General features: G+C 37.2%; 1 protein-coding gene across 1 annotated transcript in view; it reads right to left on the bottom strand.

The window, feature by feature from the left end:
- The window catches only part of ARID1B (AT-rich interaction domain 1B), a 447,671-nt gene extending 433,399 nt beyond the window's left edge, over window positions 1–14,272 (bottom strand). The window contains exon 1 of the mRNA XM_019548627.1: window positions 14,147–14,272. Within this exon, the coding sequence (XP_019404172.1) occupies window positions 14,147–14,272 (126 nt within the window). The remainder of the gene's footprint in view (window positions 1–14,146) is intronic.
- Window positions 14,273–14,293: the final 21 nt, after the last annotated feature.

Raw genomic sequence — 14,293 nt, forward strand, 5'->3', positions numbered from 1 at the left:
CTCATGTTCATCTTGTGATCAATGATGACCCCCAAGTCTCTTTCTTCTGTAGCGCTAGCCAGTGTAGCACTGCCGAGCCTATAAGGATGCTGCAGGTTTTTCCTCCCAAGGAATGAGTAGATGTTGTGCATTTCTGAAAAAAAAAAAAAAATCAGGTTCTTGACCATTCAATATCACTTCTCAGTTCCTCCCTGTCCAGTGCCACTGATGAGTGGCTAAACCCATTAATGTTTGTAAAGTGCTTTGAGAGTCTCAGATGCAAGGTGCTATAACAGTGCAAAGCATTATTACCAAGTGCCTGATGCTAACAATAAGGCCACACAGAAATATAAAAACGTGGATTTAAGTAGAAAACCTCAGAATAACTAACTCTTTTCTGCCAGATTCAAGTTTGATATCCACATAACTTGCACGATTATTTAGTTTAATAAATATTTTACGTTTGTTAGGAATAGAAAATATTCATTATTTTAACTCTTTCCCCACTGGCCCTCCTATTACTAGAAGACTTACTATCATCAGCTGTAACTTCTGATTTTCAGGAGTCAAGAAAAACTGATCCTGCCTCTGCTGACAAGGCATCCAGATCTTTTGCTAGATGTCTGAATAGTGACTTTGAAAATAAATTTAAAAATATTCAAGATTCCCTATGCATTTCCAAACTCTGAATCTGAAATGGCAGTCAAGATGCTACAGACTGCTCTACTGGGGATAGCAGATGGAGTAATCTAAAGAATTTAAGAAGAGAGGAGGTATGGAGTCAGTGGGGCAGACAGTAGAGAAGATGTGTATCCTAATTTTCAACCATGGTGTAGCTTGGTCTTACCATCTTGACACATTTGAGGATAACCTGATAGTTTGGTCCAGACCTATCTTGGCCCATGTATTTTAAGAAAGTAAAAATCCCAAAAAGTTGTATTACTTCGAGGAATTTTTTTTTTTTAATAATTTCACAGCCACCTGAAGCCTTTGCCTCCAAGACTTCCTTTCTCTCTTCAAGAGGACCTCAATGTAAAGTAATATAAATTTGATGAAAAGCACTGCATCTGGTTATCACCATGGTCCATGGCCCTATTGTTTACAAGTTCCAGAAGATAAGTGAGGGGTGATTAGAAACCTCAGATCAAGGGGTATAACAAAAAAAAAAGATCAAATTGTTAACAGACTATCAGACCAAAGAACATTTTTAGAACAAAAAAGGATACAGAATATTTGAAAAGCCATTTGAACTTTTTAAAAGTATATTACTTACCTCTAAGTTTTCTCTCCTCTGTATTTGAAATATCAGTGTTTGGACCAAGAGAAGGGGAGGAAGTTAAAGGGCGCCTCTGAAAAGGAGAATAATTTAGGCAACCTTCTGATCAGTGTCTGATTTTAGAACAAGACCAGTTCCTTCAAGAAGACCAGTAAGCAGAAGAAAGATCCAAAAGTTGGCAAAATTTATATTTTCCCTTGACATCAGTTCAGCTATTTAAGCATGATAGAAAAAAAACTTGACAGTACCTTAAAATGGGCCTTTCCTGAAACAGTGGGCAGAGACAAGGGACAGAAAGAAGCAGCAGTCAAGGTCTCTGTTTTTTCAAACCTAAAGAATTACCTTCAAAGGCAAAACAATGTGTCTTCTGGGACTATTCTGAAGTATAATAATTGTTCCCCATATAGAATTAAAGGAGGAAAAAAGTGATAAAATCTGAGAAAGATTAACTTCGCAGTTTTCTTTCTTATTTAAAAGGCTGTTTTCAGTGAAGTTTGAGTTACTTTTCACTATTTAAAGGTATAGCAGAAAAAGTTTTTTGAGTTTTGAAAAGAACTGCTTATATCTGTGAAATGACTTAATTATAAAAGGTAGGACTGCACCCTTTTTTTTCCTCCCTGGACATATGATGGAAAGTGAAACAATTTCTTAATGTACTCTATGCACAGCATTAACATACTAAGAAGAATCTTGAAAAAGGTGGTGTAGTCTAAAATGTCTAAGTTTTTGGAACAAGGATTAGGTCTTCCTGTGCATAAAATACCTTAGCAGCACATGTTACCTGAGGTTTTTACTTAAATGAAACTCTGACCTGCTATCAGTAGAGGTGGCTATGTTGAGTTATTGAAGTAGCTGGCTGCTGAATACTCCTCCCCTCAATCATTCTACCCCTTAGCAACACTGATGTTCCTGCTGATTCTCTGGAGTACAGAACAGAACAAAATATAGGTCAAAAGCAGGGAGGAGTACAAAGAACAGGCAGAAGCCTTCTCCTTCTTCAATGTATAGTTGTATTACCTCATCATTACCTAATTCTACAGTGGCAGAGGGCTGAGAAAATATGGTACGGTCCCACATATCTCATTAATTTTAAGGGACATAGGGGAAGAGAAATGGAGACAGAATTACAGAAAGAAACTATTTTGAAAGACAAAGGAGAACCAAAAAAATCAGAAAGAAGATAATACAATAGGTGTATGTGGGAAGGAAGGAAAAAAAAGAGGGGATCACCAACAACAGGCTTTTATTGCCTTCAAAGGGAAAAGAAGGCAGAACTTTAGAGCCACCCTAGCCCACTGCAAAACTGGCAGAAATTCTGTGGACTAAAGATACAAACCAGATAAATGAACACACTGTCCTTTCCTCAAACACACTAACAGTCCATTCTCATTTTTCCTCAATAGTAACGCATGAGATAAGAAGAGACTTCTGGAGTCACAGATGAGATGGGTCATCGGCATGGCCACTGGAAAAACGGAAGGGTAACTCATAGCCTGGATGAACATTCAAGCTTCTAAGCTTTTTTGAGCAGGCACTTTGTTATATTTTGTACAGTGTGATCAGTGCCTCCGACTGGATTCCTAGGCACTACCCCAATAAAAAAAGAAATTTTAACAAGTGTTTAGGCCAGGGCTGTACAACCTCTTAGCAGCCAGGGGCCACACACCCTGCAGGCTGGGGCCACACACCCTGCACTGAACACACAGGCACTACCCTCCCTAGCCACTCACCCATCCCCGCTACATCAGGCACTTGGATGCTTTCCACTCCCTGCACAGGGTACAAAATTGCCCTTCTCCCCTTTTCTCCCATATGGGCACAGGTGTCCCAGCCCTACCTTTAGCCCCTGGGACCAGGCTCCTCCAAGCACCACAAACTGTACTACATTGTTCTGAATTCACAACAAATACTCCAATATTCACCAGCATTCACAAACAAACAGCTGATGTCTTACTGTCCTAGATCCCTGGTTTAATTGGAACATTGTCTCTGGAAATTTATTTTAAAAGTTGACAATTATACAACACTCTAGGAATTGCATGAAAATCATTCCTACAACATGGGCTTCAACAACAGGCTGTTCTCTGCCCTAACCAGCCCTTCCTCTGCAGAGGAAGCACTAGATTCAATTGAGAGCTTTACTTCTGAATGACTTAAAATTATGGGCTTTTTTGGTTTGGATTTTGGGGTTTTTTTATATTACAGTTAAATCTGAGATTGCTATTCATGTCAAGCCTGTAAATGATAGTCTAGTTAGGGAGGTTATTAGAAAAAATGGGTTTAATATTAAAAACACCACAAAATAAACTTTAGCACTAAAATATTGTCACTATTTTTTACAGAACAAATATACTTTACCACAATCAAATTTCCAAGACTTCTATAATGCAGCAACAGCTATGGCCGATTCAGAAGAAAATTTTATTTGCACCATGACCAAGATTACAAATGAATCAATACATGTTAACTTCATGATTTCAGGAAAGAGAAATAAAATAACTGCATGTGGCCAGTATGTTTTTACTGAGAGTAGAGTCTATTGATGAAATATGCAAGCTAATACACAGAACTTAAAAGACAAATGTCTTTAAAATACCCAAATCAGCAATGTTTTCTAATATTATAAATCAGATTCTTCATAGAATGGAAAGGGAGAAAAAAATAGCTTCAAACTATTATGAATGGTAAAAGGGTAAAAAAGAAAGCATTGTTTGAGGTACAGCTAAGCAATGTACAAGTAAGAGCTACCACTTGAAATAAATAAAGTATCCCCCAAACTTCTCTTTTTACAGTTGTTTTTTATAGCATCCAGATCAACACCTTATCTTCTCACTGGATTATTCCATTCTCTGAAAGGTAGAAAAGCTGCTTGTCTGTATATACTGCCTCCATGTGTTATCTATATGCATTCCATTTGAATCCAATTTCCTTGCATTACCTCTGCCCAGGTCAGGGATGAATGGCTGTCAAATTCCCTAAGGAATAAAAAGAAAAACCCTTTCTTCCTGAGGCAGCAAGTTTCAATTCACAGAGCACATGGCTAATCTACATATGTGAAGGTCATGGCACTTCAGTCAAAGAGGTTAAGAATGGAACAGCTCACGTAAGGGGCTGTCTTAAACATCTTGGCGTGGTGCCCAACAAGCGAGATTGTTGAAAAGCAATAGATAGCTTCTGGCAGCAGCGAGGAGAAAAATATTTTGATCATGTGATGCCATGCAAACTAACTAGTTTGCTTCATGTGTGAAACTTTTACAGACACTACAAAAATGCCATTTATAATTAACTCCAGATTCCAGCCTCCCCTCCTTGGCTGCATCACACACCTCTCAAAAAATCTAAACAGCAACCTAACATTATTTGAGGATGCTCTTTCCTAAAATCCACAAAAATTAAAAAAAACCAACACAGACAACATATAGCCAACTGGCACTTACCAATATATTGGGGGTGAAATTCACTGGCAATAAACATGGCAAGAAGAAAGTATTTATGCCACAGAAATCTACTACATCTTTTTGGTTGTTGGTTTGTTTTTTTTTAAAAGGAACAACTAAATAAAATCAATTTTTGTCAAGCAAAATTGGTGTCTTATTGCTGCAATGTGACTGAAGTTCTCTCAAATCTGGTGCCAAACATTTTTATTTTTCAGAATAAATTCTTGCTAAACAGCAATCGATTCAGTTCATTTTACATAACCTCCTGTACACCCATTCATTGCCTTTTGAAAAGGTGTTATTTTTTTTAAGGACCTATTCTACTATATTCAGAATTTTTGCTTAAGCAGTGCTGAATAGGATCACAAAAACAAGCAAATTACTTTCTGCAAACAAACTTGACTGAATGTAAAATAAAACCTCAGTACTTAGTATTTCATGTAAACAAAGAATATCCAAAAACACTTGAGACAAACTGTTACACATGGAATACACAGATCCAACCATATTTCCATTTGAATCAAGAAGTTGCAAATAAAACCAGCAAATTCCTTAGACGCTGTCAAAACAAACCTCCTTATCTCTATTTTTAACCTTAAAAGAATACCATTTAAGAACTACAATTCCCAATCTTGTTTTCAAAAGAAAATTTCAGAGTTGACATTTCAATACCTCACTTACAAATAAATAAGCCTGACAATCTAACGAACCAAACAATCAATCTGAAGGACAGCTATCTCAAATTCTTTCCAAGAAAGAAAAGTAATCAATGCGCAATCCATCTTCCCCCCTTCTCAGAAAATATGACAATTGGCTAGCAGAATTATGCTAATATAGAATTGAATGATACTTTGCATTTAAAAAGCACCTTGTAACCAAAGAACTCAAAGCACTCTATATAAACAAGTAAATATTACCTTTGCTTGTTATATGGGAAATTTAAGTTAAACAAATATAAAAGAAACTCATAAATGATATCAGGATGGTGAAAATGTCCCAATTTCACCACCTATTCAATTCTACCTTTCTAAAGCTTTGCCACATACTCAGAAATGGTCACATTTACTGCTGATTTAAGTAGGCACTACTCCTCCCAAGTTAGTGGGGTTACACAAGACTATGCATTAGGAATGGAACTTCAAAAGCACAAGTATTTTTTAAATGGTGATTTCTTGACAGATTTTTTAGACCTGATTTTCTTTATTGCCTTCATCAAGAGCTGCCTCAGAACTGTATTTAAAGGTTCGCTTAAGCCAATTGCCATGCCAAGGTTTGTACTATAAAAGAATAGTCTTCTGCACATCAAATGCGTAAATCTGAACGTCCTTAATTATAATGCGACCAAATAGTCCTTTTAAGGCTAGTCCGCACTTCTCAACCTTTGCTAGCAGAGTTAACCTGGGATCGCTATACCAGTAAAGACCCCTACAGAAATCCAGCTTGCATCAAAAGGGGGGAAAAAAGGAAATGACTATTTTGCCAATATAGTACCCTAACAATGTAAGTTAGAACAACGAAAAGATTCTGGTATAAAACACATTTACATTGGGGAAAGCAGGGTGATTTAGCATAGCTATATAGGCTTGAGATTTATTTCACACTTGTAACCAACACAGCTTTAGCAGCAAAATTTGCAGTCGGACCTGGTCTTAGTTACACCGCTCATTTTTAAAGGACTTTTAAACTGATTCAGCAATACAGCTGTGAAATGCTTCTGATCCTTTGTGTATAGGCAAAGCTGAATCATGTTATAACACAGACAAGAGATACCATGTTATAAAGCAAACTCGCAAAATGGTAAATTTACTTTGCATAGGGAGTACTTTAAAATCCAGTTATAACAGGGCTCTTAAGGAAAAAAATCCCATATACTATGATTAACAACACCAAAAAAATAAAGGCTGAAAAGATCTTACTAGTAATGAAATGATGAATAGTTTTCACCAAAAATATATTTTGGTCAGGATAAAATTGCTCCTTTTCCCCTATTTTCAGTAAATAAGGAAGAAGGAAAACAAAAGTGATAGAAAATACAAGTAACAAGCAACCCCCCCACCCCACACATAAATATATTTTTCAAAATAAAATATTTTAGTAACGAGCTGAAGCTGGATTTTTTCCTCCCCCATTAACCAACACTTGCATTAAATTATTTCACCATCAGACACTGACAAAGAAAACTACAAATGTCTCATATCAACAACTTGAGAGAAGGGGAGTCTGAATTTTTTATTATCAATTGCATTTTGGACCATTTAATATAAATATAAATTCAATACTGTCCTTAATAAAATTGCCTATTCAGATTTAAGAAGTGAAACAAAGCAGGAAGGGTTGAGACAGAGGTACAAAAAAAGAACAGTGCTGAATTCTTATCCTCAAAGCCCTGTTTGCCAAGTTCAGAAGCATAAAAACAAGTAATATGCCTAAAATTAGATAATGGAGACTGGTAAACTGGTTATATCCTTCTACTGATACTAAATCTTAAAAAGTTGCAAAAACATGGTGATTTCCAAATAAGTAGTAACATGAAAGGTAGATAAAATGCTGGTATCTCTGTACTCAATGTAATTCCACAAGAATAGTTATGGAGCCAGGAAATCAATTCAATATCAATTGATTAGATACTTTCTGCTCATAAACTTAATAGCAGTCTCATCTTCTTAAACTTCTCCAGATTTGGTATTAGCTAAAAAGATTTGGCATACATATCAAGGCACCTTCCACCTACATTCTTCTTAGATGCTTTCCACAGCAGAAAGATTCAACAACAAATTTAAGAAAGATACACAGACAAAACTTTTGAACACCGTCTCTAGGACAGTAACTCTGTGCAAAAGAAATTCAAATTCTTCTCTGGGTATCTCCAAATGACCAATAACTTCAGAGCAGAACATACAAAGTTTGCTAGAAGGACAGGTGTTCAAGATGCTGTATTCCCAAGATAAAAAGTCTGATCTGCGATAGAGCTCAATTTAACAAGTACAAAATTTCTAAAGTCAGAATAGAAGGCAAAGAAAAAAAAGAAAAGGAACAGTCTCATTTGCATCTCAGTTTAAAAAAATGAGATGGCTGCAGCCATAGCTAGCTACTTCAAGATTTTCTCATAGATGCTTGTCAAATAAAAACCTTTTTGTAAAAAATATAGTACGTCACCTATGACAAAAAGCTCCCTTGATTCTGCATTTCATCAAATTCCAACCTGGAACACAGGTACCATCACTTAACAGTTTTACTCTGAAAAGTAACTTCAAATTGTATACTGTGGGGTCCAATAGCCATTGTCTTACTGATATCTGTATACAATTTGTTCAGCTTACAATTAAAAGGCATTATCCTATCAAGGAGCTCCATAAACTCAGTGGTCTCTGAAAATCAACCAGGATTCTTTCCATTTTGTTTAACAAAAATGAATGTTCTGTGGTCCATACTAAGCCCTCACATATACCCATTCATAGTTACTGTGACCTCAGTTAAATACGTACAAACCCAAAAGTTTTCCCACAGGCAATAATGAGAGCATGATAATAAAACAATACAAAATACAGACTGCTGAAAGAGAGGAACTATAATTCAAAATTCAAGATGACTATGCTAACATGAAGAACGAGTGTCCAGCTTCACAGAGTCACATTTGCCTTTCCTACTGCCCGAATAAGCAAAGTACGGATGTCTGCAAAGCTTAATATCCTGCTGAGGGAAAATTCTACTGTCTTTGCTACTGGGTCTCCTAACACCAATTTCACCCTCCATAGGAATGATGGATTTTTAGAAGAGCCTAGTAATACGGGCACCAAAATTGGGTTCTGTCTACATATTACTAAAACAGTGGTTTCATTCCAACTGTGTCAATGGCTGTTTGACTTCAGGCATATCACCCACTCAGCACCTCACTTTCAAAATCTATAAAACAGAAATAATCACATCCACCTATAAAACACATTTGGATCAAAGAAGTGAAGCACTATTGTTACAGTTAAAACTGGTCATATAGGAACTCATTACCTTGTATTTGTAGGACGGACTGTGTATGCAGAAATTCATCCCTAGTGTGATATCTCTGGTTTTACTGGGACTCAAAACAGGGATGAATTTCATCTTTTTTAGCTAAGAAATTAAGTTCCTAATGAATCCTAAAAAAAATGCAACTTCAGATTAGAAATCCAGCCACACAACAGAACAAGAATTTTTTTAAAGTATGCATATCGCAGCATTGTGCTAATACTTGAGAACTTGAGTGCGAAACATAATATGAATGTGTGAAATTGGCTAATCTATTTTTATTGCCCAAGATAAGAGAAATAAAGAGAGTAAATATAGTATCTGGGATACGGATATTGACATTAGATATTTAAAGATCTGTCAGTTTAAATAAATCAAAAAGGTATTTCTAGTAACAGAGATAAGAATTTGCTTTTAAGCATTTTTTTAAATCTGATGCTGTCTGTCCTACTACTATATCAGTTAGCTCGATGAGTTTTTAATGAATTCATTTTACTTCCTGGAGTCAGTACTGTGCAATGCAATATAAAGCCAACAATGTTTGATACTCAAATATTTTTAATCTGTTTTCAAAGCAAATTTGAAAATCACAAAGGTATATTAGTAATTCAAGTTTGATTAGCATAAGTGCTCACCCAGTCCTACCAAAAGTGTATTTAGTACTATGTAAATAGCCTCAATATTTGGGGGAGGAGGAGAAAGGGGAGAAGGAAGGGGAGGAGGGAATCTTATTTTTTCAAATCTACTAATCACAATGCTAAAATATATTCTGATATATTCTGGCAAGTTAACCTACCACATTTAAACACTACTGGGAGCTGAAATTCTCAAGCCTTGAGCATGCATTCACACTAAATGTGGTAACACTGCTTTACATACCCACAGATAATCATCTTTAAATGGGACATTTTAAAAAGGCATTGAAATGTAAGATTGTACCCATGTTCCAAAAAGGTTGAGGACACTAACCAAGGAATAAATAAAATACTGCTACTTAATATGTCAGTGAGAATTTTGTAACACCCAAAGTTAATGTTATACGTTTCTTGGACACAGAAATAAAAAATAAATAAATAAATAAAAACAGGCCTTTCCATGCCTCCTAAAAACTTGTTTTGCTTATTTAGACCTTCATCTAATTTTGCTGTTTGTTTTTAAAAACACTGTATTTCAAATTAAACAGTAACATTAGGTAGACTATGCTTGACAATGAGCTTAAGCAGCTGGCAATCTTGATTTTTTTAAAATTATATGCATCCAAAGAACATGACAACAGAGTAAATGCATTAGTTTTTCTTCCCACAAGCTTGGATTAGAATACTAGAAAAACATTAATTGACTACTCAGCTGTAGAAGTCTAATGTGAAGGAGAGGATAATACAAAATATTGCACTACTCTTTACTTACTGTATTTTATACACAGAGTCCTGCTGTTCAATTTGTACATTTAACCACTACCATAGAAACCAATAACTGAACACCAAACCACAAGGTGTCAAATATATAACTGCAATACATAAAGATGCTACTAATTGACCCTATTGCTATTTTGGGACAGAGAATGCATCTAGGAAACTGTTTTTGGATAAACATGCAGGGAAAAGGAACCTTGTTTTTCCATTAACATATTGAGAATCAGTGACCCATGGTGAGAGCTGTCTAATGGTCCCCAGACACAGGACCTCACCCTTCAGTGCTTATTACGACAAAACTCACATCTTAAAACAATGGAACTGGCACAAGAGGCTATTCAGAATCAGGCCCATTTGGAATTGGGATGAGTTGTGGGGCTGGAAAACAGGACACTCAGTAGTGGGAAAAAAACCCCTACAAATAAAAAAAAAGTTCTGATGCATGAATTTTTCTAACAATCAGTCTGTGTCCTGTGTAATCTAATACTCTTTAAAAAGACAAGTTCTCCCTGTGTAGGCACATACAATACACACCTAACCTAATGTGTTAACCCCCTATTATAGAACTTGACATTAAGAGTAGACAAAAGTCACATGACTACAAATATTTGGATTATATATTGTCAAGTAAGCACTCAGTAATCAAATGGCTGACAAGATGTCATTACTCCCGCTTAACTTATTTACAACCAAAATAATTTTGTAGTATGAATAGTATCCAGGTGCTTTGCATATTTGTGCTTCTTCCTTTCTTCAGCTTCTTCTTCAAACTACAAATCGTATCTGTTAGGCGAATAGATCAATGAAACTGAAGTAAAAAAAAATCCTTAAAATAACTGAATGAGTCAAGCAGAAATTCTCTCTCAAAGCAAAAATCTTCTGCCCTGCACATTAAGAAAAATAACCTCCCAGAGATAGCAGTGTCTTCCATAGCCATTTCAGGCTTGCCTCCCACTCCCAGGGCAATAGTTTTTACATGTCCTCGATCCAATCATAACTTGCATTACAGACACATGATAAGACACATTTTTAATTACACACACACGCATGCATTCAACATGTGAAACAGAAAAACATCACAGACATTAAGCTCAAATGCTACATTAAATGTTCCATTTCACACATGCTAAAAATGTACAATTTCGGCACTCATTAAAGGTACCAGAAGATATATGTGCACATGTGCTGGTCTCTGTCTATGCATGTTAATATTAACATATATATGTTTACTAAATATTACTTGCTACCAGTAACAGAAAATTATCATTTTCCATTTGATACAAAGCTTTTATTTTTTTTAGTAACCACCGATTTGAATCTAGCTAAATTTCTATTCATTATATATTATAAACTAGTCTGATGATAGAAGTAGGAACAAAAGGAACAAAAACACTGATGCCATTTTTAACAAATATAATGGGGAATATCAAAGAACAGCATCTGGCCAGCCTGTCTTTCACAAGCCACAACTTACATATTGTAAAGGTACCTAAAATAAATTTCTAATTGTGAGACAAAACATAGACCTATAAATATATATAAAAAATATATATTTCCAAGGGTCACACTGAGAACATAATGAATGAATTTACTCTCAATTCCAATAATAAAAACCCCCCACACTGGTAACAATTTCTGCCATGAAGAAATAGCACATACACCTACATATGTCCCCGTACATTTTTCTTAGCTTTTACAGCTATAAATGTTATACTACCTACATTTTAAACCAAGCTGACAATGCAGATCTTTTAAAATTAATTATGTAAGGTTATGTATATGAAGATTCAAAACTTTATGATTTCTTATGACCCTTTTCACCAAAGTGTATTAAACAGGGGAAAAAAATAACCTTACGAAATCCTTATCTTTCCATCAGGAACAGCTGGGGAAAAAATGCAATAGAAAGTAAAAGTAGGACAATTGTAGTCTGCAGACAATAGACAAACACCTTTTTCTATCCATGCAAGGCCACATCATTATTATTATTAAATTAAAATTAGTCCATCAAGCAAGCAATATCTTCTCTACGACACGCTTCTTTCTTATATAGTAAAATCCAGGTGGCTGTTATCCTCAGAAGTGTACATCTTTGCTTATTTCTATACAGTATTTCCAAATTTGGAAAAGCTGTTAAAAAATTAGCAACTCTTAATAGCAAAACCTAGTTGAGGAGGAAAAGAATCCCACAAACCTTAGGTGCGTTATTGCTTTTAAATACAATTTATTTTTCTGTAGGAAAAGCAAGCATAATTTCATTTTCTGTACAGAAAAATAATTAAATGGTGAAGTTTCTTGCTGCACCACAATTCAAATTTAAAACCTTTATTTTTTTTTTAAATGACCTGAATTCATTACAGGAAATAAAACATACGTATTGCTTGAATGGCTTTTTTCCTCTTTGTGTAACACGTGATATATTTTCTGATATAGGTGCCACAAACAGACAGAACACACACACATACACACAAATGATTACCAACATCACCAGGGTTAAATATCAAAAATAAATCAAGAATATACTAGACGTAAATTAGAATTAAAAATATCTAGTCTCTTTTGACATTTCTATGTTAAAATGTTTAGCAGGACCCATAAAGGTTTGTTCGTTAAGTACCACTTGATGGAACTGAACTCTCATCAAAACCATGCTATTAAAAATGCTGTTATATCAAATCTGATTAATGCAAAATGCGCACACACAAATCTAAAAACAACGCCCAGGGGGAAAAAAGTCACCTAACAACTGTATTAAAAATAAAGAAGATACTGCTAGCTTTCCACTATGCTGTTCACAGGCATAATTTCTGTCGATCCACATGTAACCTCCACTAGGTAGATACGGTTGCTCATTATTTCGGCTTCTTCTAAGAACGTTTAACCTTGCATCTGTGAGTGCTACTGCTCAGTTATTATTTGTGGCAAGAATTTTTGTGACTGTATTGCTCAGCACTTCTATTTACATCAGCAGTGCTAAATGCCCAATGGTGAGAGAGGAGCCAATCAGATGGCAGATTAGATGTCAACTCAGAGGCAGCTGTCTGGAGACTATTACAGCCAGTTTACCTCCACAATTCAAATTCCAAACCTTGCAAAGGAGATCAAGTCACTCTTTAGGTTCAGACTGCTAGCAAGAAACACCAAGAGTGCAAAGCTCTTCCTAATCAAGCCCTCGACTTTGGAGGAGGACAAAAAAATAGCCAGCTATATAGAGCATCCAACAATCATCTACTATCTATTGATTTAGTAATATATTGGATTTAGCTAATCAGTCGCCTGCATTCGTCCAAACAAGCAGGGCTTTCAGGGGCTAGGCCTGTTTCTACAAAGCAAGAACTCTGCTGCTCTAATTGGGGACCATGCATGCCTGGACGGGCACGGCTCACTCCAAACACCCCCCGCACTTCTACGAACGGGTTATTCTTGTTGCGGGGAGCAGACACGCGCACACCAGCGAGGTCCAGGACAGATCTCGGGGCGGATCAGGGGACCCTCGCCACTACGGCACGCGCGTTTTGAGCCGCCAGAAGCAACCTGGCAGTGTTTGGAGCGCCTTCCCAACAATGAACTCATCTGGGTAAAAAGGCGAGGACAGAGCTCTTTGCTCTGGAGGGGGTGGGGGGAAGAAAGAGACATAATTAAGAAAAAAATCCTGATGGAGACTGATCAATATCTGCTCCCGGGTGCTGCTGGGGTGGTCAGACAAGCAGCCACCTTCCCTCTGCATCCATTCTCCCACCCTCCCCACCCCACTTAGGGCCTGGGGCCCTGCAATCCCTGGCTCAAAGCAGAGGGCAAAGGCTTGGTGTCTTGAGGGGAGGCACAAATAAGCTGGAAGAAAAGCGACACAGCCCACGGCCTACATCCAGCCCACCACTGAGGCCCCCCCAGCCCAGCCGGAGGCAGGCATGGGGACACCCCCTTGCCATGGAGTTAAGCAACAAGAAACCAAGCCGGCAAGGAAATCGGGGCTCCTGCCACCCGCCCACCCACCCACATGCGGGAGGGGAGGGGGCCCCTGGCCCTCACCCTGCGGTTACCTGGGTCCTGCTGAGGGCCTGAGCGGTGCTGCCCGGGCTCATGGCCGGGTGGCTCCTTTGTTGCGCCGCTGCCCAGGCCGGGCTGGCCGCCCCGTACTGCGAGCCCATGTCCTTGGCCAGGCCCATGCCCGCCGCTGCCTGCTGGCT

Source organism: Crocodylus porosus, unplaced genomic scaffold, assembly GCF_001723895.1.
Source record: "Crocodylus porosus isolate Cpor-Errol unplaced genomic scaffold, CroPor_comp1, whole genome shotgun sequence".
In the NCBI taxonomy this organism is placed as follows: Eukaryota; Metazoa; Chordata; order Crocodylia; family Crocodylidae; genus Crocodylus; species Crocodylus porosus.